Here is a 27226-nt window from a genome sequence, read left to right on the forward strand (position 1 = left end):
ATAACAACCAGAAATCCTTAAAACAAAGACAGCAGTAAATTCTAGCATAATAACTAGTTATCTTTCTTCTTTATGTTTTTTTAAATGGTTACCCAGGCTGGCCTGCAGTGGCATGATCTCTGCTCACTTCAACCTCTGCCTCTGGGCTCAAGCAACCGTTCCACCTTAGCCTCCTGAGTAGCTGGGACTATAGGCATGGGCCATCATGCTTGGCTAATTTTTTTAATTTTTTTTTTTTTGGCAGAAATGAAGTCTCACTCTATTGCCTAGGCTGGTCTCAAACTCCTGGACTCAAGTGATCCTCCTTCCTTGGCCTCCCAAAAAACTGGGATTACCGGTGTGAGCTACAGTGCCCAGCCTAGTTGTCTTTTTTCAAGTAAAATGTGCGTGAATGAGCAAGAGTTAGTAATGGAAGGGTTAATAAATGCTTAAGGCAATGGATTGACATTTATTTTTTTAAGTTTTTACTGGCATGATTATACATAAAAAATTTGATAAAATGTTCACAAGCTAATATTATTAGTTTCATTTCATGGCTATCATCAATAGTAATTTTGTTACATGGAGGTGTGGGAGATGTTAAGAAATGATCGATCCCAGGTGCCATATACATTAGGTGTGTTTCTAGTCCTACATTTATTTTCTTTTCCTTCCTTAAGTATTTTCTTTCTTTCTATTGCCTTTCTTTCTTTCCTTATTTCTTTCTTTCTTTCCTTATTTCTTTCTTTCTTCCTTTCCTTCTTTCTTCCTTTCTTCCTTCCTTCTTTCCTTCCTTCCTTCCTTCTTTCCTTCCTTCCTTCCTTCTTTCTCTCTCTTTCTTTTTCCTTCTTTTTCTTCTTTCTTTCTTCTATCTTTCTTTCCTTTCTTTCTTTCTGTCACATATGATAGTTTAAGAAAATAGTTCACCAAAATACTGTCTTATTTGTAAGAAAGACTTCATGATATGAATAGCTAACTATTCTGAATTTACATATTTTCCATCCTAGTATAATGTACAACTCCATCCCTCAAAAGTGTAAATTTTTCACATTCATTCAAAACTCCTTAGAGAGTAAATAACTTCATTCAGAGTTACCTGATTGTAGCCCAATTTACCTTAAAGTCTTTCTTCAGAAGGAAGAAAACAAAAAAGTAAAAATCATCTCTGAACACTCCTTTAGGAGGTAGACTTCAGTCGGCCAAAGGATAGAGTAGTCACCAGGAGTCCTCAGAGTCCTCTTGGTCACCTCTCTGGTTTCATTTCTGGAAATCCTTACTTAATCTGAGGTAACATGCTTCCTGCCGACTGGCGGATCACACATACACGATATTCCCCCTCAGTCTGACACACAGTCCGAGTCAATAAGCTGCCAGACTGCCGGCCTCTAAAGAAACTTCTCAACAAAGAACCTTCTCAAAACTACCTAGTATAAACCTCCTCCTTTTCCTTGGCTTTTAGCCACTGTCTCACCCACATTCAGATCTGTTATTTCAGTCCTATTCTCTTCCTGCCTTAAGAAGAAAAAACAACAAACCCTAGGTTATCTGGATTATTCAACAGAGGGGTACAGGAAGCAAGCCTCAATATGTGATCTTCTCTTTCTTCTTCTTTTTTTTTTTTTTTCTAAAGTCTTCACATAATTTAGAGAAAGAGTTTGTTATTTCCACAAAGAGTTGGGAACAGGACATTAATCTGGGATGTAATGTTCATTAAAAGAAATCAAGTAAGATCATTTTATCATTATACACGTTGCCTTGCAGTTACTATTAAGAGAATGTGCCCCGTGGTAAATGTCACAGCAGGCTCATGAGTGCCACCTACCTTGTTTGCTCATTAACTGGGTGATGATCAGAGGACAGAAAATAAACAAACCCAAGGTGTCTTATTTGTGTGTTTGTTTTTATTTTTATTTTAAAATCTTTGGCTCCAATGAAATTATAAGATAACTTTTCCATTATTCATTAAGAACTAACAAAAATACAAATGACACTCTTGAAAATATTATGAACTACAGGAGTTTACCACACTAAATACAAATATTAAATAAATTATCAAATAACTAAAATCAATTGTAGGAGCAGTGGAAATACTGCTTATAAGCCAACTTAATGTTCCAATTAATGTTACAATTGTATTCTCTTTTGCATGCAAACTTAATTAAATCAACTGACATTGCCTGGGATAACCAAGGACAGCTTGTTTAAAATTCCTGCAGTAAGCTTTTTGTATGCAAGCATTCTTCAAATAAATTAATTATTTAAAAAGTCATCAATATTATTCTGTCGACTTCTTTGTTCTCAGATAGATCTGTGCTACTTCCAAGATAGAGAAGAGATAGTAGGTAGTTGTGCTGATAGTCCATCAGGCACTTCTCCCAGGTCCCTGCTGTTATGGCTCCGAATTCAGATTTAGCATGCCACCATTTCTTTATGCTATCAGTCAAAACAGTCAAAACAAAAATTAATGTTGATCAAAATACAGGTGGAAAGGCTTTTGGAAGAAGCTGAATGTAAATTTTTTGTTTGCTTTAAGTCAAATTTATTAATTTAAGGAAACATGTTTCTATGGCATTCTTACAATGAATGAAAACCACTGGTCCCCAATTGAGATTGTCTACTTTCTCAGGTTTTGTAAATATTCGTAATTTATTATAGGCCAATGGGTTAGATTTAATGAAAATCATTAGTTTAAGTGTACTAGAGGTGATTTGATTTTTTTCCTTCTTTTGGGTATAGATTAGTATAAGATGCTAACAGAATTCCAGTGAGTTAATATTTAAGGGTTAAATAAACTGTGACAAGCATAAACTTCAGTGGTACATTATATTTAGCTGTTGGTGAATCTAATCTTTAAAAAGCTATTCTTATTTGATAAAAAGAGGACTTTCTAATAAAAATAGTATGTTTAGCAGTATAATGCAAAAAAGGAATAGAAATGTGTTCTATTAATAATTACTCTTAGGAATCAATGATTTTTATGAGTTTTATAACCTCAGTGTCAAAACAATACTTAAGAAGTAACTTACATATTATTTTTAGGAAATATTTAGATTGATTCAACCAAATTATTAATAAATTTAGAATAATTGAAATATTTACAAAGATTTAATATTCTCTCTATATATGTCAATAAACTTTATCAATGTAGCAAGATTTGTATCAATGTAAGCATATCTTTAGGATACCTAATTCTTCCTCCATTGTGGAGCCTCTGCTTTGTGAACCAGAAACGCCCAAAACTCTGTTGAACAATATGGAAAAGGCACTGCCCCAGACACCTAAAATAAAGCAGAAACAGAAAATAACTTAAAAGGTACCAGGTTTCAAAATAGTCAAACAAGTCAGTGATATATTTTTATTTTGATCACTTACCCATTAAGAAATGCAAGGGGTTTTCTTCATACTTCTTAACGACTGTTCCCATAAAAAATTTGCTTCCAAATAAGTCAGGAGCCATAAAAGTACCATATTTAGCCATGCCAATTTCGTATGGACTAAATTCAACCCAATCTGAAAGTATTTTAAAAACAAGGCAATCCATTAATAGGAAAATGCTACGGCATGGTGTGCACAATTAATGATCACTCTAATAATGTTATGCTTATTCTCATTCACTTATTTAAAATATCAAAATGAAAACATTAGCCAAATGCCCATTATGTATATGACATTGTGTAGAAGTTGGGGGGAAAACGCTTAGAGGTGAATAAGACAAGACAATGCAAAAAGATCCCTTCTAATTTGCAGAAATTAGATGCACTTTTCTATTTAAAATCTCAGATGTCTTTTTGAAGTCAGTTTTCTTTCTATAGAATAGGAAACTGAAAACTGCTAACTAGATATAAATTTCATGGAGCACACAGAATAAATTAAACTCTTTTAAACAATTCAAACAGTTTATTAAAATGAAATAAAATGTTTTCTAACATTTATCTTTTCTTCACCTTCACTTCAATTTTGCTCACTAACCATCTATTCTAACTCCACAAGATTGCAATACAAAGTTTTTAGGTTGAATGCCTTAGAAAAACATGGTAATAGTGCCAGAGACGTACACTGTCTAAGAGCGGGGGCTCTGGAGCTGGACTGTCTGGGATCAAATCCTATTTTGCTGCTTATGAGCTGTGCTTACTGACTTGGGTATTATTCTCTCTCTGTCTTAGGTCCCTAATCTATAAAATGTGAATAAAATCACATATCACAAGTAGATAGTGTGTAGGATTGTTTTGAAGATCCACTGAGTTAAGAAATGTAAGGAGCTTAGAAGAGGACATAGCACATTTTAATTGCTCAATAAATAGTAGCCACTTTGTGTTTCATGTATTCCCATGGCTACAACTATGTCTAATAATCATCTGCATCTTGATGTCTTCAGCAAGAACTCCTGGTTTCTGATTCCCATTTTCTACATTTGCAACTCCTTCATTCTTCTCGTTGGTAAATGGTACTATTATTCATGCTACTACTCACTTTAGGATTATCCTTGATGCTCTTTCCCTTATAGCTTACACAGGAAAAATCAAGTGCTGTAGGCTCTATCACGAGGTATGTTTAGAACCTGGTCACTTATTCATTTGTCCACTGTGATCATACTGATACAAATTGCTGTATTCTCTCTCCTGGATCTCCACAATAGCCTCCTAAAATGCTTCTACTCTGTTCACCTGTTATCTTTTTGATATCCCATAGCCAGAATAAATCTTTAAAAATATAAATCACAGCACACCAGTGTCATCTGAAAGCTTCCCATTACACTGAAAATAAAAACAGGGCCTACAAGATTCCGTTCTGGCCTAGATCCCACTCCCTGTGAGATGTGACCACATCCCTCCTAACAATGTTCTATCACATTTTGTCTTGCGTATCCCACTTCACTTCAGCCGCACAGCACAGATCTTCTTGCTGTTCCTCAAAGAAGTCAAGTTCATTCCCACTTCAGCACCTTACACTTGCTATTCCCTTCTGCAGTTATAATGCTTGCTCCTACTTAATCTTTATTTTAGGGTCTTTGCTGACGGTCCATTTTAAAATCCCAACATCATCCATCCCTGCCCAACTCATAATTCTCTGTCCCACTTCATTTTTTTTCTAGTTTTTCTCTTTCTGAAATTATGATATGTCTGTAATATCTTATCCAACAATACAAAATCCAAACAATTCAAAAATTCATAAGCTTCTTTGTTATTCATTTGGTGGTAAAATCTGATCTGAATTCATTTAGTGAGAAATCAGGCTTGAATGTCAGTGGGAGCTCTTATAATTCATTTATCCCACTCAATGTGGATATTTATATATCCTATTGGAGAAATATCACTGTTTGATTATAAGAACCCACTGGGGTATTAGGTAATACACAATATGAGTATCTTTAGATCTCTAAAATCCAAACATTTTGAATTCTAAAACACATGTCACCAAAGGTTTGGAAAAGGAATTGTGGATCTATATTTATTGTTTGTTCAATGGTAGGTCACAACACCCTCCTTTCATGAAGGAAGTGATGAAATCACAATTTTGATAACATTGTAATTCATTATATGTCAAAGCCAAATGGTACATATATTCTTCATCAGAAAGTGGTATGATTTACAAATGATTTACATGGAGTTTGTGAGACATAACTAGCAATGAATCAGAGGATGTTAGGAAAATTCCTGTATACATACAAGTAATTTCCTATCTCTCAATTTCACAGCCCTATCATGGGAACTGAGGCATAACAATTTCCTGGTTCCTACTTTTCTAGCGATCTCTTCTTGATTAGTGCCGTGGCCTGGGCACACAGTAACTATAGGCATTCTCAAAAGCTAAAATGAGCTCTGCATCCCTCACTGAAGAACTCACGGTGTTAGTTTTCAACTAATTATCTCCTGCTGGTGACTCTACCTTTTGACTCCAACCTCTCTCCTGCACCTGCATGTACTTTCAACTTCCTTTGGGGCCCTTACACTCAGATATTCTGTCATCTCCTCCCACTATACTTACGTAGATAAGAACTCATCACCCTTCTTCCCGGGCCAGCTTACCTATTTCAGTAAACCATGCTATCACTCTATCAAATCCATCATTGCATCACACCGATAACTTTTAGGCCTCTCATATCATCTATTCTTTTCTTATCAGTATGTCCCTAGTTCCAGGGCCTTATCGCAAAAGCACAGTGATATCTCTGCTCCAGTTTCATTCCTTTCCATTCTGTTTTTATTGGTCACCAAAGTGCCTTTTTCAAAAACACTACATAAATAATTTTATTGCCCTGCACAAAAGCATTAACTATTTCCCATTATCATCAAAATCAAATAAAAATATTTCTGTCTGGAATTAAAATCATTCCATAACTTGGGACTAATGGTGCCTCCAAATACAACACCTTTTCTTCACCAGTGTGTGCATAAGTCCTAGACTAGTCTTTTTTTTTTTAATAGTGATGCCCAAAACATAACTCTGGCTTCCCTTCTGAGCATTTTCTCATACTGTTCCCACACAAAGATATCTTTTTACCTGTACTTGATAGATCCTTCTACATTCGACTAAAATCCAAGTTTCATCACCCTTTCTTATGACTATACTAAATCTCTATGATATCTCACCCTTATGTCAGGTCTACACACTTATGTCAGGTCTAGGTATATTATAGGAATTTTTCAATGCTTTATTTTTGTCTCTTTCAATAGGATTATAACTTTCTTGAGGAAAAGTACTATATTTATACTTCTAAAGTGTCTGTCGAAAACTTTAGCATGATGCTAAGTTCATAACCATAAGTTGTAATCCATAAATGCAGTTGATTCACCAGTGGAAATTTTTAAATAAATGTTCTAAGTCCTTTCAGCAATGTGATGTAGTGGAGGAGTCAGGAATTTCTAACAGTTTAAACACCAATGTTTATTTGTTGAAAATTTCCAAGAAATTTCTAAATGAAAGGTGTGTTTAAAATTATTCCAAGAGGGAGGGAAAATGTTATCCGGTATTGTTGAAGCAAAATTGTTAATAAAGCTTCTGTAAGCTAATTTGATTATTTGACTTTTAAAAATATAATTCAGAGACTATCTCAACTTTTTCTTCTACACAGCCACTTTCAATCTAAGCATATATTAGAAGAATAAATTACAGACATGTCTCTATTCTTTTTTTCTCAATAACTCAAGTAAAGCTACTTGAACACTCAAGACATGTACCTTAAGATGTCTTATCTGGGTACAAGATTCATATAATTAATGTTTAATGATTTTGTCTAAATCTGTTGGAAGACACAGCTCAAACCGCCTTATGACAGAAGCTTAACAATGAAGGTTAATGGTGCACCACTCATCTCAGTAGCAGTACTGCAGTTAAGCAGATGTCAAAAGCAGACACATCCAGGTCCAAAGACTACTAACTGAATACAAAACAGCCTTTTTTCAGTCTAAAAGAACCCAAAATATCCACTCACCCAAATATTATTTATTCTTTAATTATTTTAGTTAGGTTTTCTTTGAAAATGGATATTGACTAAAAATTCAGAATAAAATATAACCACTGTGAAAAGTCCAGAACAATCATGACAATAAAAACAAACTTTTATATTTGTATGCCTCTTTATAGTTTTCAGTCTCATCTTATGCATATTTCATATTATTGTCTAAATAGCTCTGGAAGATAAATCTTAGGGTTAATATATTTTTTTAAATAAGGAGGAAAATAAGAATCAGAGATTACATGACTAGCCTGAGGTATTCAGCTTAGAAGTATTGTAAGACAAGGCTTTTAAATTAGGATGTAGTGCTCTTTTGACCATATCATAATTCTTCCTGGGTGAAGGATGATTCATTTGGCCATGCAAAAATCTGACTAGCATGCAAGTGTTATAGATCAAACAATTCCAAAAATTTCAAAGCTCCACAAGATAATAGCTATGGGGCAGGGGGAGGAATTTCATTATGGCACTTACTTTTCTATGTAATAAAGTCTCAACTCTCTACTATGAACTCCATTGTAGCCCAAGATGTGTGGTTCCTTGTTGCCATTGAGCATACCAGATTTATCCCTGACCCTACTATACGCCCCCCTCCACAATCCAATAATTAAATGTGCCTTTCATATTCAAATCCTATTAATCTTTAAGATCTAGACCTCTGACTTTTCTTATACAGCTTTCACAGAACATTCTAAATTGTTAAAATTCACTGGAAACTTATTATTAGGGCCTGCCATTGTTTACGTACTTTGTCTCATTTTTTGGCAAAACATGGTAAGAAGTCTCATCTTCACTTAACAGTTGAGAAAACTGGGTCTAACATAGGTTATATAACTTGGTCAAAATGACAGTGTATAGTAACAGTTCTGTACTCTCTTGTGCCTTAACTTCTTTAATAATTATTGTAAATTTTCCAAACAGACTATAAGGTCTTATAGGGTAGGGACAATATATTGTAGTGAGGAAAGAGGAATTCATCCTTAGCGCCTGGCAGACTGCAATCTATATAGACGGTAATCACTATGTACACATCAGAAGTTAGTATGGTAAAATAAAAAGAACAAAGGATTTTTGAAACCAATTTCAGCACTGCTAATTACTTTCTAAGCAGCAATGTGCAAATTATTTAATCTTTATGAGGTTTTGGTTTTTCTTCTGTTGAACAGAGCTAAAAATACCTACTCCCCGGTTGTAGGAAACATGGAATAAAATAGCAAATGTGATAAGTGCCTTCTGAACCATAAGCATGACAAACATTTTAGCCAATATTTTAATAAACATTCGAATGAATGGATCCCTTGTGTGCTAATTTTTGTAAACTATTCAAAATTTTTGTCTGAGAGGCAGTTGAGAGAAAAGTGAAAATTACAAAAGGATTCTGGAAATATGTGTGCTAATTACACACCATTCATGATGGTTTTTAAAGCTCATGGTGTGTCTGAAGTCACTGAGATAATTTTCCTAAAAATAGAATGAAGCCCACCAGCCACAGTCAGAAATGCCATTGTGCTGCAGACTAACACTGGCAGAGGCCCCCCAAAAGTATGCTGTAGTGCACTTTTTTTTTTTTTTTGAGATGGAGTCTCGCTCTGTGGCCCAGGCTGGAGTGCAGTGGCATGATCTCAGCTCACTGGAAGCTCTGCCTCCCGAGTTCATGCCATTCTCCTGCCCCAGCCTCCCAAGTAGTGTTGTACACTTTTATAGTATCCAAGAAGCAAAGCTTGAGAAGAAACAAGTGTTCACTCCTGAGATTTTAACAAAATGAGGCATTTGTTCATCAACCACTACAAATATACACTAGAACTTTTTAGCTGCTGAATTATAAAAATCACAACAGCACTTTGAATGGCAAACATACAGTTGGCTCTATATACCCATGAGTTCAGCAAATTCTATCAACTGCAGATCAAAAATATTTTTTAAAAATTCCAGAAAATGTAACGTTGTTGACATGTACTATGTTTGATCTGTACTAAACATGTACAGACTTTTGTTCCTTGTAATTATTCCCTAAACAATATAACAACAATTTACCTAGCATTTACGCTGTATTAGGCATTGTAAATAACCTAGAGATGATTTAAAGTATACAGAAGAATGTGTGTAGGTTACCTGCAAACACTGTGCCATTTTGTATGTGGGGCTTGAGCAGCCACTGAATTTGGTATCCACAGTGGGGGCCTGGAACCAATCCCCCATGAGTACTAAGGGACGACTGTAGATCATATGACCCAATTAATGAAAAGATAACCAACAAGTAAAACAATTTGCCCTACCTAAAAGCACTAGGCATATTATTTTGTCAAAAGTTACTGAGGAATGGATAATTAATTGACTGTATTGATTGATTGTATCCATGATTTTTATTTTACTATAGTCAATGAAAATACATTAGTTACTAGTTTCATGGAATATTCTCTACAACCAGGAAATCATCTCTATTTTCTTATATTTTCAAAGTCTTATGTTACAGAAAATACATTAAAATAAACAACTGAAATTGCTTATGACCTTCCTCTAAAGAAAACCATGGGAAACTGCAATTCAGAGGTTCCAGGAAGTGTTCTGAGAAAGGAAACAGCATACCTGCAAACATCAGCTCTGAAACGTCAGGTTTGACATGAAGACAGGTGAAAAGAGGTAAAGGGCATTGTGCAGTATTAACTTTTTCCTTCAAACTACTCAGAGTAGTATTCATTCTCTGTCCACAGAAGAAAGAAAAAGATGACTTTAAATTTATAAACAGATACAGGAAGAATGCTATTCAAAATAGTACTTCCAATCAAAATCTTATAATTTTATAATAAAAATAAGTCTTATTACTTCTAGAAATTACTAGGTCCTGAATGAACAACAAAAAATAAGCTCTATGGAAGTAACTACCTTCATTTAAAAAATAATCATAACTCTAGATGATATGTCTACATCTGAACTGGAGAATGAGTTAGCAACTGTGGAGCCTGGAAGAAACTTAGTCCCTGGACTCCCTGTCACAGGCTCTCCTCTGCTTTATCTTCAATGAAACATCAATGCAATCATGTATCAAGAGGGTCTGTTCTATGCGATCCCTTTCCTTTCTTGACTCTATTCAGGCAAACTTCCTTCTTCCTCATCTAAAAATGTTACCATTCTTGGAAGGAATGGGCAGTTGAGGGTTAAAATGTGATTTTTTTTTTTCCAGAGAAAAGGAATACAAAAGCACTTTCTCACACATTCAAAACCTTTACATCATTGAAATGAATTAGTAAGCACTAGTTTGAAAGGTAGAAGAATTACAATCTCTGGTGGGGAGAATGGGCTCAGTACACATAGTTGGACAAATAAGTAGAGTCCACTGACTTTTATAAAATGTATTACATTTTCTTTTATTTAAAATATAATATTATAATATGTCCTCTCTACTTGTTATAAAAGCAATGTAGGTTGAACTTTAACTTACATTATGAATTAGTGTTTCTCCTATTAACATCCCAAAGATATCAGTAAAGGTGACAGGTTGTCCAGAGCTTTTCTTCTTCCATAAAGACTCAACATATCTTTTAACTTTCTGTGGTGTGAGAAGTAAGAGGGGGTTGTGGCTAACATTTTTCATTAGTTCTTCATTAATCTCCTCTGGCCCTTTCTCTGGAAAATCAGGGTGAGAATACAAGGTTGACATGTACCTATACAGAAAACAAAACACAATCAGTAAAGATAAAGGGCATTACACAGCAGTCTCCAAAGAAATCAGGCACACTCTGTAAATAAAGCATGGTGGACATATTCGGTTAACTTCATTATCTGATTGCAGATATTAAAACATTTAAGAAAAGAATGTGTCAATCAGAAAGGAGCTGGTCTACCATGAAGGTAAAGAAAAAAAGAGGTGTCAGAGGAAACACTGAACTTTCATCCACAGTCCAGGAGAGAAGGTGCCCTACTAGGACTACTGTCCATTGTCTGGTGTGCAAGGAATGGAGTATCTCTATCAGACTATTAGAGATTGATGACAGAGCACATCGGAGTCATGTAAGTGAATTGACTTGTCTGGCTCCAAGACTAGTCAAGCAATCTGATCATCTAAATTTCCATGATGATTATCTACAGGTAGAAAATGTGTTGTCCCAACTATTGTAAATTCCTAATTCCCTTGACAAATGCTTTTTTTTCCTTAATTATCCATTGGCCAACTAGACAAAAATCTCAAACCTTGTCAACTGTAGGTCTCTAAATTTCTGAACATATGAATCTGAAGGCAAAATGCTAACGAGAAATAACGTCTTTAAAGTAAATGCTTTCTTATGAAGCTTCTTGTCTGCCAGCCATTTGGCCACTTCTGGTAAAACTGGAAATCACCATGAGCCTTGATATTTGATATCTAGATAATAAATATTTAGTTATGGTGCTCCTACCTGTGAACCAATACCTTTAGTATGGTAGATCTCATGCTGACTATTAATTACTCGTTTACTTATCTGTTCCCCTCAATAAATTGTGTCCTCCTCCTTCAGGAAATAAACTTTGTTTATTCATCTTTTTTAGCCTCAGTGACTAGCTAATGTCTGGCATATGACAAGCACAGCTTAGGAAACTCACAGAACAAAATAAAAATAGAATATGTAAACACTCCATCACTTCATCCAACCAAGGAGAAAATAGCACATGTCTTAATCTCTTATTTCCTTGGGATTCAAATCAAAATGTCTACTATAATGGTTATCAACCCTTCGAGGGGAGAAAACTAATTCTTCTTAGGCCCCTAGTATATTCTGCGCACTGTGTTGGTTAATTCTTCATAAGCTGTTGTCTTGAAGACTCACGGTGGCTTTCAAATATTCTATTTTAATTATCAAGAAAAAGAGCATTGGGAAATTTAAATAACATGTTCATATTTCCCAGTTTATAACAGCAGAACTGGAATTCAAAATTTGTCCTCTCCCCAATAGGCTTTTTTTTTTTAGTCTATTATACAAGATTTCAGTTTTTAGAGACCAAACTATTCCCATTTCACAATAAATTATAATTCCTTATTGGGTTTGAGTTCCTTGGAGACAAGCTGAGAATAATAATCAGTTAATAAATGGAGAGTAACAGACCCACAATGGAACACATGTGCAGAAATAAAAAAAACTTTAAACGATTTTTGTACAAATTGAATTTGAAACAGTTCCCTCAACATGTGGTAATGATAAATCAAATAGACTTGCTCAACTCAACTTAGTATAATCACGAAATATCTATAAAAATGCAGCTTTGAATACTTGAAAGATACACAATTCATTTATTCCTATAGTTATTCCAAAGTCTACTGTGTGATTCATCCAAATCAAAAAAGATATGATATTCTGGACCTTCTCATACTTATAATAAATGCACAATGTGCTCTCTGAAGATTGAAGTAATCTGGTGTTCTCTCTCTCTCTCTCTTTTCCCGCCTCATGAAGTAGTTGGCTTGGAAATACAAACCCTGGTGAGAAACAGAAAAACCTAGAATACTTCAACCATTAGCATTGGGTTAATGGTCTCTGCTTGTTCAGCATTTATGACACATATTCCTTAGAATTCACAAGGAGAGTTGGATAATCTTTTCATGGTGTCCCTGCAGTTACATCTAAGTGAGTGAGATTATCTCAAAAAATAAAAAATAAAACATGAAAGTATCACCCCAGTTTTTAACTCTATAGTTAAGCCTTAATTTTCATCTCTTTACCAATAATGTTTCCCAATTATACCAATCAAGTTTCAAAAAGAGAGTAGCTTAGACATAGCAGGGCCTCTATAAATTAGTTAATTAATGAGTGAAAGGGACTGAGGTTTATTTATATAAAAATCTAGAAATATTTGCCTCAAATTTTTCAACATGTTTATATGATAGGACACCTCATTCTTTTTATCTAAATGCATTTTAGATTTTGTGACATTTTAAATCTAAATCATGCCAGAGAGGAAGTGATGTTCAGTTCAATGCTTGTCTCCAAATCAAACGGTCAACGTTTTAAAATATCAGTAGCTAACCACCAGGACTTGCTGAATCCAAACCTTCAGGGGTAAACATTTAGGGTTAAACTTTTAGAATTTTTGTGCTTAAAAAACAGCAGAAGTGATTCTCATCTGCAACTAAGATTTGGAATGACTTGAGAAGACCCTCAACATCTGTTAAGGAAATATCTCAAAACCCTTTAAAAACCCCTAAATTAATTTTCCCATAAAACGCAGTCACTTAACACATTTCTTCATTCAGTGATTAAGCAACTATGACCTAAGGAAAGTCAGGCACTGTGCTAGGTAAGAGAGATTCATTAGGGAACAAGACAAACTTAGCCCTTAAACAACAAATTTTCTCTAACACATATCTTGACCTTTGATCCCGTCACACCTTATGTGACAATTTCTGTTAATATTGTTTCTTTTTTCATTGTTCTAAGAATTTTTCGTACTGTTAAACTGAAAGTTCTCGCTCTCAAATTCTGTTTTAGTTAGTTCAATAAATTGGACCATACTGTCTATAGATGCAGAGCTGCTCTGATTTCTTTTTAGAAGGTAATACTGTACAAACTTGGCAGTCAACATCCAATAGCCCCTTACGATGCTATAAAAGAACAGCTGAGGAAGAAAGCTGTACTAATCCTGAGTGAAAGAACACAGGATTACTGTCCTGTTTTTTTAGTTCACTCATTTCAGGTCTCCAGGTTGGCTAATACTTATATTTAATGAATCACAACTATCATCCAAAATTAATTTCAGAAGTAATTACCATAAAGGTAGTAGCAGGTATAAGGGAAGCTTTGTCCTACCTAAAATTCTCTTTTGTGATCACAGGAAACTTTCTGGGAGGTCCAGGGCTTCTCCATATATTTCCGTATTACCTCACTTACACCAAATAATGGCCATGTATCAGCAGAATATAAAAGGTTACATAACATAGAAGCGTAATGTGTTTTTCCAAGTCTTTCCGAATTCCTTCCTTTGAACTTTTTACCTTCTCACCTGTACTTTTTAAGAAAGAACTGTGAACATGAATCATCCTGGCCACCTTTTCTCCTGGTAAGGGAGCATCTCTTCTTTCCCTGGTTAACACCTTTACCTGTGCTTTCAATCTTGTGTCGTGTCTCTGCTGGAGTCTTTTTCTATCTATGATCCTTCTATTTCTTTATCTTCCATCTATGCCTCTACATTATTTCCTACATCTCAGACATCTGCGAAAATGCTCAACTCTCTTAAATTCTGAAAAAATAAATAAAAACCCTTCTCTGGGTCCTATGTTCACTTCAAACAATGACCGAGCTCCTTCCTTCCCTTTCCAAACAAAGTACTTGAAATAATAGACGGCTTTTATGAGGTTCACATGCCTAATTTTGTACTCTCATGTTTTATTCACTTCTTATTTTTTACAATCTCATGTTCAAAAGTATCTTTTAATTACTTTTACTAGTGGTTCCTGCTAAAACCACTAACCAAACCCAGTCCTTTGCTAAGCTTTTCACAGATTTTCAATATTATTAAAACACCCACTCCTTCTTGAAGCATCCTTCCCTCTAGATACCATCTTTTACTTGATTCTCCTCTATGACAGCTTATTTGCAGTCTCCATTAGGGTTTTATTTTCTTTTTATCTATGAAGTTTTGGAGTGTTACAGGGTTCTATGAATTAAATTCTTGGTGGTAATAGCTAAAATGGCAGAAGTTGGTGGAATTACCTATGGAGGACATAGTGATATAATAAACCAAAAGAGAAGCCCTAAGGGAAAGCCCACATCAAGGAGAGAAATTGTGGAAGTGGTAGGGACAATATATGGAGGAGATACCAATCAGAGAGGATGAAATAAAACTGAAAAGGCATGATAGGAACAATTAGAAAGAAGGACAAATCAATGTGTGAAATGTCTCAATCTCCAATCCCTCCCTCCCCCACCCCACATACACTGAGAAGTCAAGGAAAATAAGAACTTTGCAAGTTAAGTGGTCTGTGGGTGAAAATTTATTACAATGAGTGAGCAGCCTTTTAAGGAAACAAAATAAAAAGGGAAAAGCTGATCTTTGTGGAAATAAGACTGTGAAAGATAGAGTAGAAGTATGCATATATGTGTGTGTGTGCACATTTAAAATCCTTTTAATTAATCTCTCTGTATATATATATCTGCACATTTAAAATCCTTTTAATTACTCTCTCTGTATATATATATATATATATATATATATGTGCACATTTAAAATCCTTTTAATTATATTTTACAGGACTTGTTTACTGACAGGGGAATGTAAGAAGATTTTGCACCAAATCTATAACCAAAGCAATGACTATAGCTCTAATCAAGCACACACATACACAATTATATCCCCAAATCAGCACTCAAAGTCTAGTCTTGCTTTATTAGATGAGTTTAAGAAAGTAAGCTTCTTCCAGTTGTCAGTGATGGACAACAGGATGCAATAAATAGTGAGTACAAAGAAAGAACACCACTCAAAGAATAATAACAAAATGATTGAGTAGGCGAACTAATGTAAAGGTCCAAGATTTTCTAACACATTACTCATTAAACAGGCAGATGCCTGCTCTTTCCTTCAAGGGAAAGAATAATGATGGGCTACACCCTTCCTTCAGAAGAAATAAATCATTTTGAGGGTACATATAGAGAAGATGGCAATGATGGCTCTAAGTTTTTGTTTCATGACTAAATAATCTGATTCAAAACATTTAAGAAACTGTAGATGATTTAAATGTGAAACTCTCTGTAAAATATATAGATGTCCCGGAAAAGAGTGTGGTTTAGTAGAAAGAACTCAGAATGACAGATCAAAAGCCTGAGTTTATATGCTAGCTCTACTAGTGATGTTGGACAAATCATTTGGCTTCTAAGTCAAATTTTCTTTAGCATAAAAATGAATAAATTCATACCCATCTCACAAGATAAAATGACACAGAAACTTTAAAATGCTAGGCATATATAATACGATATTCTGATAGATGGGTTTGCCATGGCTGAATGACTAAAAAGGCCTTGTAAGTCCAAGACAGATCTTTAGTAATAAGATGATACTCTTATTTGAGACATGTGAGCAAGGACTTTTCATTTGATTTTCAATGTGCTTATGTGAGGTAAGCAAACCAAAAAGTATGTAATATCTTCTTTGAAAACATTTTATAAATATATTTGTGAAAGCCTACAGGGTACAAGTATTATACATACGGATGCTTTAAGTCTCCACCTAAATTTAAAAGACTAATTTCATATTTAGTTAGATGAAAATCAATGAAATATATTATATTTCTATATTCAAAAAATTGTTTTCTTTGTTCTGTATACTATGGTATCTTGCATCTTATTCTATTTGCCCTAAAGAAGAAAATGAATATGTAGTGAATCATGTAGACTTAGACGTGTTCACTGAAGGACTACAAATCAGCAAATTATAAGAAGATTAAATTAATTATGGGTGGAGTATGTTGTTCCACTTCTATTTTTATCTAGAACTGTTTTCAATTAGTCTTTTTTATTTTATGTTTTAACTACATTTTAAGTTACAAAGTGGCTTAAAAGAAGTAAATTTGCAACAAAAATTTATTATTAAGTATGGATTTGTCTTTAAAAAAATCTTTTAAAGCAGATTGTGGCATCAAACTGGAAAGTTTCAGTAATTTAAAGTTAATGATCAATTTTCTAAATCCCCTTTTCTAGTGTTTGAGTTAGATAAATCCTAAATATTTAAAGTTATAAAACTAAAATTAAAAATGCATACTAACCAGGTGGAGCCAGAAAGACCAGCAACGTAGGTAGCACAATCCAGAATTCCTGATTCGTATAATGCCTTCATCACACCAGAGAATCCCACCATGGCTCGGAAACCCCCACCTGAACCCAATATGGCTACCACAGGCACCTGAAATGATGCAACAGAGAGATTTGTACACAAAGTAAAAATCATAAAATACAGTTCCCTTTAGTCTCAATCTTTATGTTATACATTCCATATTTTGTCACAAAGAAGTGTAAGTTAACTTCATACTTTAGTAATGCCTAATTTTTTAAAGGAAGAAAATAAGGCCGGGTGCAGTGGCTCACATCTGTAATCCCAGCACTTTGGGAGGCCGAGGTGGGTGGATCACCTGAGGTCAGGAGTTCGAGACCAGCCTGACGAACATGGTGAAACCCCACCTCTACTAAAAACAAAATAGAAAGTAGCTGGGTGTGCTGGCGGGTGCCTGTAATCCGAGCTACTTGGGAGGCTGAAGCAGGAGAATTGCTTGAACCCAGGAAGCAGAGGTTGCAGTGAGCCGAGATCGTGCCATTGCACTCCAGCCTGGGCAACAGAGCAAGACTCCATCTCAAAAAGAAAAAAAAAAGAAAAAGAAAAGAATGTTTCATATAAGAAAATAAAAAAACCAATGTCTATCAGAAAAAAGATATTATTAAAATGACCAACTTACTCTATTTAATAATAACAATAATACTCTACATTTGTTCAACATTTTGCAAATTTTTGGCTTGCTTTCAGGGACATTGTCTTATTTAACTCTCTCAGAAATCACGTAAGGTGAGCAGAAGGAAAGTGTTTGCTGGTTTTGCAAATGAAAGTTATATAATGATGATGTTACTTGTGTAAGATCTATTAGCTGGTAATTCATAGTTGAGTAAGCACCTTGCCTTCAGGTTACATTTACAGAGAGCATCTTTAACATCTGGTAACCGATCTGATGTTAGCAGTAAAAGAGAGGAAGGTGGGTGGTCAGACTTAGGGTTTCTAGCTTTGCTCTTAAGCAGATGATGCTATCATTACTCAGAACAAGGATCCCAAGGCATGAAGTTAGGTGAAGGAAGAAACAGTGCACTCAGTCTTAGAAATGCTGAATATACAACATGAATGCATTGTGTTTCAAGTATTGGCACCTGATCCCTGAGAGGCCACTTACCAATATGATGTATACATATATTTATGGAATGATTATTTTACAACCAGAAGGACCAAAAAGGTTGTATAGTCATAAGTTATAGTAGTTGTAAGGAAGCCAGATAAGAATTTAGAACATAGAGGAAGGATTTGAATTAAGCCTTGAAAAGGGGTTGAGTATATAGGCAGTGTAATAATAATAATAATAATAGCAAACATTTTTGCTTTAAATTGGGAAAGATAAATCTGCAGAGGCCAAATCTTACTAGAATTAGAGCAGTGAATAGTAGAACACCTAGGACTAAATTCCTAACCCCGAGCTGTACTCTAACAAGTGGTCTCAAATCAAAAAAACACTAGGCATCAAACTACATGAAAACTTGAAACCTCATAATGAAAGCACCCTCTACAAGTGCAGTGCAATGGAAGGATCTAACTGGCTTTGAATCTGTATATGTATATATGTGTATGTGTGTGTATGTGTGTGTATCTTTATGTATCTTTATATAGATGTATATGGGTTTGTATAAACACCAAGCTCTCAAACAGATTTTAAAACTGTAAATAAAGTAAAATATGTAAGTCCTTAAAAGCTTGTCTGGAGGGGGAAATAAAGCTAAGGTAGGAAACTAAAGTAGGTCATACAGAGGATGAATAGAGTACAATAAAGTATTAGGTGCAGCAGTAGTTGTAAGGAAGCTAGATATAAAGTTAGAATGAAGAGGAGGGATTTGAATTCAGCCTTGAAAGGGGGTTGAGTTTACAGGCAGTATAATAGCAATAATGATAACAATAAAAGCAAACATTTAACATGGCTATGTGCTCAGTTCTGGGCCTAAGGTTCAGGCCAAGATAGGCATAAGCAGGAAAGGGTATGCAATTTGGGAACCAAAATACTTGGGGTCTTAGTATTGTAGCAGGTATATATTAGGGAGTTGGGAAAATAGGATTACGAAGGGCATTGAGGAAAAACAATTTCAAGAATAATACTGTAAAAGATGGAGGGTTGTTCGTATTCAAAAATTATTTGGGGGCATTTGAATCTATAGGTATGGTTAATTGTAGCATTGCATTATTAAAAATAACCAACCCAATACAAATGAGGTAGTTTAGAATAGAGAAAAAAAAGTTCTTAGTAACTTGGTAAAGAGGAAAAAAGTTCTCTTTAGAATAGAAAAAAAAAAGTTCTTATACTCCTCATTTCAACACACAGCAAACAGCCTGTGCTGTTATTTAGCAGGAGATTTAATAAGAGAAACTGGAAAAATGAACATAAGAGCTTCTCTAATCCTGAGAAAACAACTTCCCAGATGTCCTTCTCCAAATGCCAACAGCCCGACACATACTGAAGATGCTTATGGTATGTTACTTGGAATTTTCTGGAAACAGCCTCCTATTAAACTGGAATTCAGGTGTTAGGTAACCTACTGTTCTCATTATTGCTTTGAAGTAATTCTGAAGGAGGTTTTCAGGTCAGGGTTTTAATTCAGATACTTCTGTTGTCATCAGGGGAAGGAAAATGTCAGATATTTGTACGTAAAGTTGAATAATCAAATAATTGGCTGTGCAGATTATAATTACCTTTATTTGTTAAGCAAGCATTTACATTATATCATTTAATTTTCATAACCTGTCAGTACATACTATTACTCCATTTGTTTGTTTGTTTGTTTTGTTTTTGAGACAGGGTTTCTCTCTCTCTTCTCTCTCACCCAAGCTGGAGTAACTCTCTGTTGGACTGTACTGGCATAGAGACGGGGTTTTGCCATGTTGCCCAGGATGGTCTCAAACTCCTGGGCTCAAGGGATCCACCCACCTTGGCCTCCCAAGTAGCTGGAAATATAGGTGCACCACACCTGGCTAATTTTTGTATTTTTTGTAAAGACAAGGTTTCACCATGTTGCCCAGGCTTGTCTCAAATTCCTGGGCTCAAGGGATCCACCCACCTTGCCCTCCCAACATGCTGGGATTATAAGCATGGGCCACCACACTGGGCCTATAACCCCATTTTTAAAAATAAAGCAATTTAAACACAAAGAAGATTTTTTTTCCAATGTCACAAAGCTAGAAAGTGGTATTTGGAGTCAAAGTTGGGTCTGCCACATAACAAAGCTATTATTTCACTATGCTCTACTTTGTCTCTCAAATAGCCCCTGCTTTTCCCCAACTAACACTGTGTCCTAAGGCCAAGAAAATACTCTGTGGGCTCAGTTTACTTATATATAAGAATATTGATCTTGATATATTGATATATAAAAATATTGATCTTGAATCTTTTAGCAACTAGTAACATTCTAGATTCTATAACACCTACAGAAACATGAATTACAAAACTATAAAATTGTAACTATGAACTATAAAAAAGAATGGGAAATTAGATGTGTCAAGAACATATCGTATGTGCCTTGCACTCTCTTATGGACACTTTCACACAATTTATTTCATTTAATCTTCCCAACTATCAAAAGGAAGTCATTGTTTGTTTCATTTTTCAAGTGAGGAGTACGGATAATACCTTGTCCATAGATAGATAGCTAATAAGTAATACAACCAAGATTTGAACTGAGGTATGTCTGGCATCAAAATTCCTTGCTCTTCCCTTTGTCATTGCTCAGAAAGGGGTAACCTTTATGGAGAGAAACCATTAATGCTTGGTCAAACTATATTTCAAATTATGTATCACTTCAAATAATGTCAGGACAATTTTACGTAATAAACAAAGACTAAGTTTGGAGTTTTAATAGTCTTGCTCATTCTGAAATAATGTTCAAAGAAATAACACGAAAGTTATAAGGTTCAGCTGTTAGTCATGGCTCTAATTCTAAGAGAATCAAATAAGTGCTGCTGAGAATGTCTGGGGTTATATTTGGACCTAATATCACTAGTATTTAGATATAAATGATGTCAATAAATATTTCTCATACTTCCTTCATATGATTACAGGAAATGAGTTTTCATTTACCAAAAACCTTGTGTTTTGATTTAATTATCCTGGTACGTAAGCTTACTGACATTATTAATGGCCTCCCTTTCAAAAGAAAATTCTGAAGTATTCAAGAATATTTTTGTTTTTCATAGACAATTACATAAAAACATTACTCTCCTTGGCGCCCCCATATTAGTCAGGGTTCTTCAAAGAAACAGGACAAACAGGATGAGTAGATATACAGAAAGAGATTTATTATAATGAATTGTCTCACACCATTGTGGAGACCAGCCAAGGCCAAATCTGCAAAATGGGCTGGTGAGCTTCATACCCAGGAGAGCCTATGATGCAGATGAAGCCCAAGGGAAGTCTGCTGGAGAATTCCCTCCTGCTCAGTGAGGCAGGTCTTTTTGTCATATTCAGGCCTTGAATGGATTGGATGAGGCCCAACCACATTATAATAGTAAGGATAATCTGCTTATTCAAAGTAAGCAAGAACACCGGCAGCAAATCTAGCACTTGGTCTTATATGCTTCTCCATTGCTTCTGACATGTGGATGTTTGCTTGCCTCTCCCTGACCCTGTTTCCCTCACAGCTTATATTTCTCAGCAGTCAAGAGCTTTGGGCCCCTCAGAGTGCACCACCTTGCTGAGTGCAGTCTGGGCCCCTTGGATATCTAACCTGATCTCTAGACCAGTTAGGCCAGTTTCCAGCTCTGTTTTATTCCTTGGCTGTTTATATCCCACCACTTCCTCAGATAAGAAAAATTCAGCTCCACCTCTTGATTCCTGAAACCTGACCCTTGCAAGCCCAGGCCTGCTCAGTTCATGTTCCTATACTCCACTAAAGGGAGCCCTCCACTGCCTGCCTTTCGACCTTTACCATCTGAAAGAAGAATAAAGATTGATAGTACAAAGTGCTATTGTCAGAATGAAGGTGGAAAGAGGTGGGGAAATATTCTCGATGAAGGAAACAGCAGAAACATAGGAATGGCAATGCTTACTGACAACTCAAGGTTGATTTCTCTTATCTCCTTCAGAAACTGTCTTGCTCTGCCTCTCCCTCCACGACTAGATGATCTCTCTTTCTCTAGCCTTTCACTTAACTTATATGACAAATGTAAGTACCAAGTGGCACTCGGAGAATTAACTACTTAAGGTCCATATTTTACTTCTATTTTCATCCAAAGCTGTCTATTTGTTTAAACTGAAATATGGTCCTTATAGTCTTCCTTAAGAAAAAGCATTATCTCTTTTACACTCTGATAACAAGAAGAATCTTTTCTTCTCTCATTTCTTTACTACTCTAATTCCAGATTTTACTCCCACAACCAACCTTGTTATGTTATGGCTAGTTTTTAGGGGACATAGAGACTGGATAGTAACATTTCATTTCACAGACACAATAGTAATCTGAAAACTTTATCTGACCAAAAACTATTTTAGAACAAGAAAAGTTTAAAAAGTGGCTTCTGAACTATCAAAACACACCAAAAATCCCCATACACAAAGTCATATATCTTGCTCAAAGAAAAGATCTCAGCCCTCTTCTCATAAAGAAATTATATTAATTAGAGACACTGTTCTAACAGCAAGTTTGCTTATCAGATTTGAATTCCAGAGCAACAAAGTTGAAAGAGAAAAGGGCAGTGTGAAGAAATCACTTCAAGCGGCCAACACAGGACACAGAACAATCACAGCTGAATGCAAAGGAAGCAGGCCTGAGAATGCCCAAATTGGTTCAGTCTGAGCAAGAAATTACACGTTTCAGAAAGATTTCCATCTACATAATCAAAATCAATAATTTTTTTTCAAAAATCTTAGTACTTAAAAGAATAAACGCTTAGGCTTTAAAAAACCTTAACTATTTGACTAGTTCATTATACAGGCAGGAAAACTAATTTAAAAATTAGGCCATGGTAAATTTAACAATTATTGACCACGAGTGTTATGCCACAGAATGGCAGCACCCAAGAATATGTATAATATTACTGTTTTACTGAGTAACTATTATGTGCCCCTATACATTTTGCTGGACGCTTTATGAGCATTCGTACTTATCTCCTTACCACAACAGGAAACATTATCATCATTTTACAAGTGAAGCACCAAGGTAAAACAATGTTCCCAAATATATACTGCCCAAATTCATTCAACATTTAATTCAATGTTGAGGTCTAACCTGGATACTGTCTGTATTGAGATGAATAGGACTGTTCTTGTTCATTGTACAAACTGCCACAACAGCCCACTCTTCCATACACTAAGGAGGCCAACTGGCTAGCACTGAACAGAAAGTGAAGACTTTGATAGGGGACAAAGGATGTGGAAAGTTAAGAGATCCAAGAAGTAACATAAAAATAGAAAAATGTTACTTTTGTTATGGGAATGGGTGGCACTGATAACTTCTAAGCTGATTATTTCTGCCAAGAGAAAACAGTGTGGGCTGAAACCAAAAAAAGCAACAACAAAAGTTTTAATTCTATAAATGACTTTCAAACACATGACTTTAATATTTTTTTGAAGGATAGCCCAGAGAAAAAGCATGATTATCTCATTCCCCATCTGTTGCAGAAAAGTTATTTTACTGTCATTCGTATGAACATGAAGCAAAGTTGTATTTTCCCAGGAAGACTTACTAATCCTTTCCACAAAAGGAGGAGTGACTAGAGGTGGCAGCAGAAACTTACTTTTTGAAAAGAAGAACCTAAGAACAAATGCCAACCAATGTGTCCTACATAAATTTCTAACTCAAGAGTCTAAGCCAAGATCTCATCAAAACCTTCTCCTTAACCGGTGTTTCCCTAGCAATCTGATACTGGTGTTCCTGTTTCAAAACCATGACCTCTCTCTCTAGCAAATTTACTCCATGCATGCAATGCCTAAATCTGTGCCCTCATTCACACAACAAAATATTCACCAAGGATCTACCATACTAGGAACTATGCTAGGTGGTTGAAATACAGAGATGAATAACACAGATATTGTCCTGGCCCTCATAAAACTTAAATTCTAATGGAGAAAACAGTCACAGTCTTAATTTTTTACAAGACATTTTTTTTTACAATAAATATTTTTTACAAGAATTTTTTTAAGTACAACCATGGGAAACGCTGAGAAGAGAATGTTCATATATGCCATAAGAGAGTATAACTGAGAGAACTAGCTTAGACTTAGGGGTAAAGAGAGAGGAGATGATTTGGGAGAGTCTCAGAATAAATTACCTGTGTGCTCATTAAAGAATGGAAGAGTGTTAGCTAAAAAGTGTTAGCTAAAAGCTAAAAGGGAGAGAAGGATTGTATAGGGGAAGCTTATTGAAGCAAGAGGGAGCACTGTACAGGAGACCTCCAACCAGGGAAAGATTCTGTAGAGACACAGAACTAAGAGGTGCTTACTGGGAGGGAGTATAGAAATTTGGGATAAACTGGCAAAAATGAAGCTAGAAAGAAGCTGTGGAGAAGAGTCTAAGAGCAGTGGAAGGATATTAAACTTGGGATGGATCGAATTAGATTTCTGTGTTGAAACATTCACTCTGAATTCATTGTAAAAAGAAAGTGGGAAGAGGAAAGACAAGTTCAAGTCCTCTCAATACACAAACATATGTAAGTCCTCTCTATACAAGGCACAGAAAGAGACAAAACTTTGTGTTCAGATTTAGATAGACTAAGTTTGAGATGCTGGCAGGAATACACATAAAGAAATCAAGTCAGTTTGTAAATATTTAGCTCTGAAGCTCAGAAGAGAGGTTGTAAGTTGTTGATATACATGTGAAAGTCCTTAGCACACAGTTGTTGGGTGACATCATAGGCTAGAGAGAAATTTCTTTTTGTTGTTGTTGTTTGAGACAAGGTCTCACTTTGCCACCCAGGCTGGAGTGCAGTGGCACCATCTTGGCTCACTGCAGCTCTCTACTTCCTGGGTTCAAGTGATCCTCCTGCCTCAGCCTCCCAAGTAGCTAGGACTATAGGTGTGCACTACCACACCTAATTTTTTTGTATTTTTTGCAGACATGGGTTTTCACCATGTTGGCTGGGCCGGTCTTGATCCTCCCACCTTGGCCTCCCAAAATGCTGGGATTACAGGTGAGAGCCACCACACCCTGACTGAGAATCCTGGATTTAAATCCCAATTGCCTAGAAAAACATATTTCTCATGGGGCATGGTGGCATGCACCCCGTAATCCCAGCACTTTGGGACGTCGAGGCAGGAGGATCATTTGAACCCAGGAAGTCAAGGCTGCCGTGAGCCAAGTTGGTGCCATTGCACAGCAGCCTGGATGACAAAGTGAAATCCTGTCTCAAAAAAAGAAAGAAAGAAATAGAATGAGGAGAAAGAGGACCTAGGACTATGACTTGAGGAATTACTATATGTAAGGAATGCTCAGATGAAGAAGAGCTGGTAAAGAACACCAAAGAGGCATGATGAAGACCATGAAAAGGGAGTAAGTGAAGAGTAGACAATGTTTCAAAATGTAAGGAGACATCTGTCATTTGCAGCTGCAAGGTTAGGTAAGACAGGGCAAGAACAAGATCCTGTGCATTTATTAGTACTGGTGTCTAAAGGAGGTAGAATGAGCTTGTATAGAAAATGTTGGAGACGTTTGTGAAGGTAAGGAGAGAAATAGAGCAGAAAGGAGGAGAGAATACAGAATCCAGAAAATGTTTTTTGTTCTTTATTTTCTTTTTATAACTGAGTTTAGAACATGTTTATATTTTTATAGGAAATATCCACACGGAGGTAGACGTTGACAATACAGGTTGAGAGTGATCTGGGAAAATCTGAATAATAGATATATTGGGGTATTCAAGAAGAGCTTAGGATCCATATCTGATGGGTATCCGCATTTGAAAGCAAAAGGAGTATTTTCTCTATTGAACTACGAGGGAGGTTGCAAAGGACAGGCATCAGTTATGGAGTATGTCAATTTTATAGCAAGAAATGAAAGATTTGTCATCTCCTAACTTTTTATTTCTCTATCATTAGGAGACAAGTCTATCTGTTGTGAGGGGAACAGGAAGTAGTCAGCCGTTAGCAGTAAAGAAAATAATTGTTGTAAATAACTAGAAAGCAATTAGGCAGGGAAACTCTGAGATTGCAAGGCACATTCTCCCAAATAAAGTTGACAGTCATGACTTACAAGAAATATGAATTTCCTCCTTTTTCTTCTAGCAAGCTCATACCTCAAGGCATGGCCAACAGTCTTCAACTCTAAAAGAAATTTCTATCATCTCTACTGCAGAGAGTGAGTCATCCTCTTGCAATCACTTGCATCCCTCAGTTCACACCTCTTTATTAAGAACTTAACACATCATTGGTTTTGTTTGCTTAAATATCATTCTTCCAAACAAGGCTTTAAAATCACTAAGGAAAGTAACTCCTCAGGGCTAGCCATCTCAGCTTTATTCTTCTCTACTGCCTAGCACAGTATCTCAATAAATTACAAATGTTAGAAATGAAAAGAATTTGTAATATCATTTTTCTGTTTTGAGGGTATACCAATACCACATAAGGATGGCAACAAAAAGAAAAATGTTGTAGAATTGCTACTGAAAAGTTTTCTATGTTAAAAGAAACACGCATACACACACTAAAAACTTCAGAGAAGCTATAAATTTCTGAATAATGTATAGAGAAGACAGTTTCTTCAAGAACTAATTAGCCTGACATGATAAACAACTACAAGTTCTAACAAGGGTCTATTATATTGACAAGCAAGATATAGGATTTGGCCAGGCATGGTGGCTTGTGCTTGTAATCCCAGTAAGGGAGGAGACCACTCCTCATATTGTCTTATGCCCAATTTCTGCCTCCAAAGAAAGAAGTAAAAGCTAAAAGGCAGAAATGAAATCCACAAGCAGACAGCCTGGCACCACACCCTGGACCTGGTAGTTAAACATCGACCACTGACCTAATCGGTTATGTTATCTATAGATTACAGACATTGTACAGAAAAGCACTGTGAAAATCCCTGTCCTATTCTGTTCCGTTCTAATTACCGG

The 27226-nt window shown here is 35.6% G+C and overlaps 1 protein-coding gene across 3 annotated transcripts in view; it reads right to left on the minus strand.

The window, feature by feature from the left end:
* PLA2G4A (phospholipase A2 group IVA) overlaps positions 1-27226 on the minus strand; it is a 166666-nt gene that overhangs the window by 44809 nt on the left and 94631 nt on the right. For all 3 annotated transcript variants that reach the window (XM_009239984.3, XM_054527419.2, NM_001132692.1), the window contains 5 exon segments: positions 17157-17293; positions 10875-11097; positions 10022-10136; positions 3352-3489; positions 3165-3257 (listed from right to left, as the gene is read on the minus strand). In XM_009239984.3, the coding sequence (XP_009238259.1) occupies positions 3165-3257; positions 3352-3489; positions 10022-10136; positions 10875-11097; positions 17157-17293 (706 nt within the window).

This window comes from Pongo abelii, chromosome 1, assembly GCF_028885655.2.
Source record: "Pongo abelii isolate AG06213 chromosome 1, NHGRI_mPonAbe1-v2.0_pri, whole genome shotgun sequence".
Lineage (NCBI taxonomy): Eukaryota > Metazoa > Chordata > Mammalia > Primates > Hominidae > Pongo > Pongo abelii.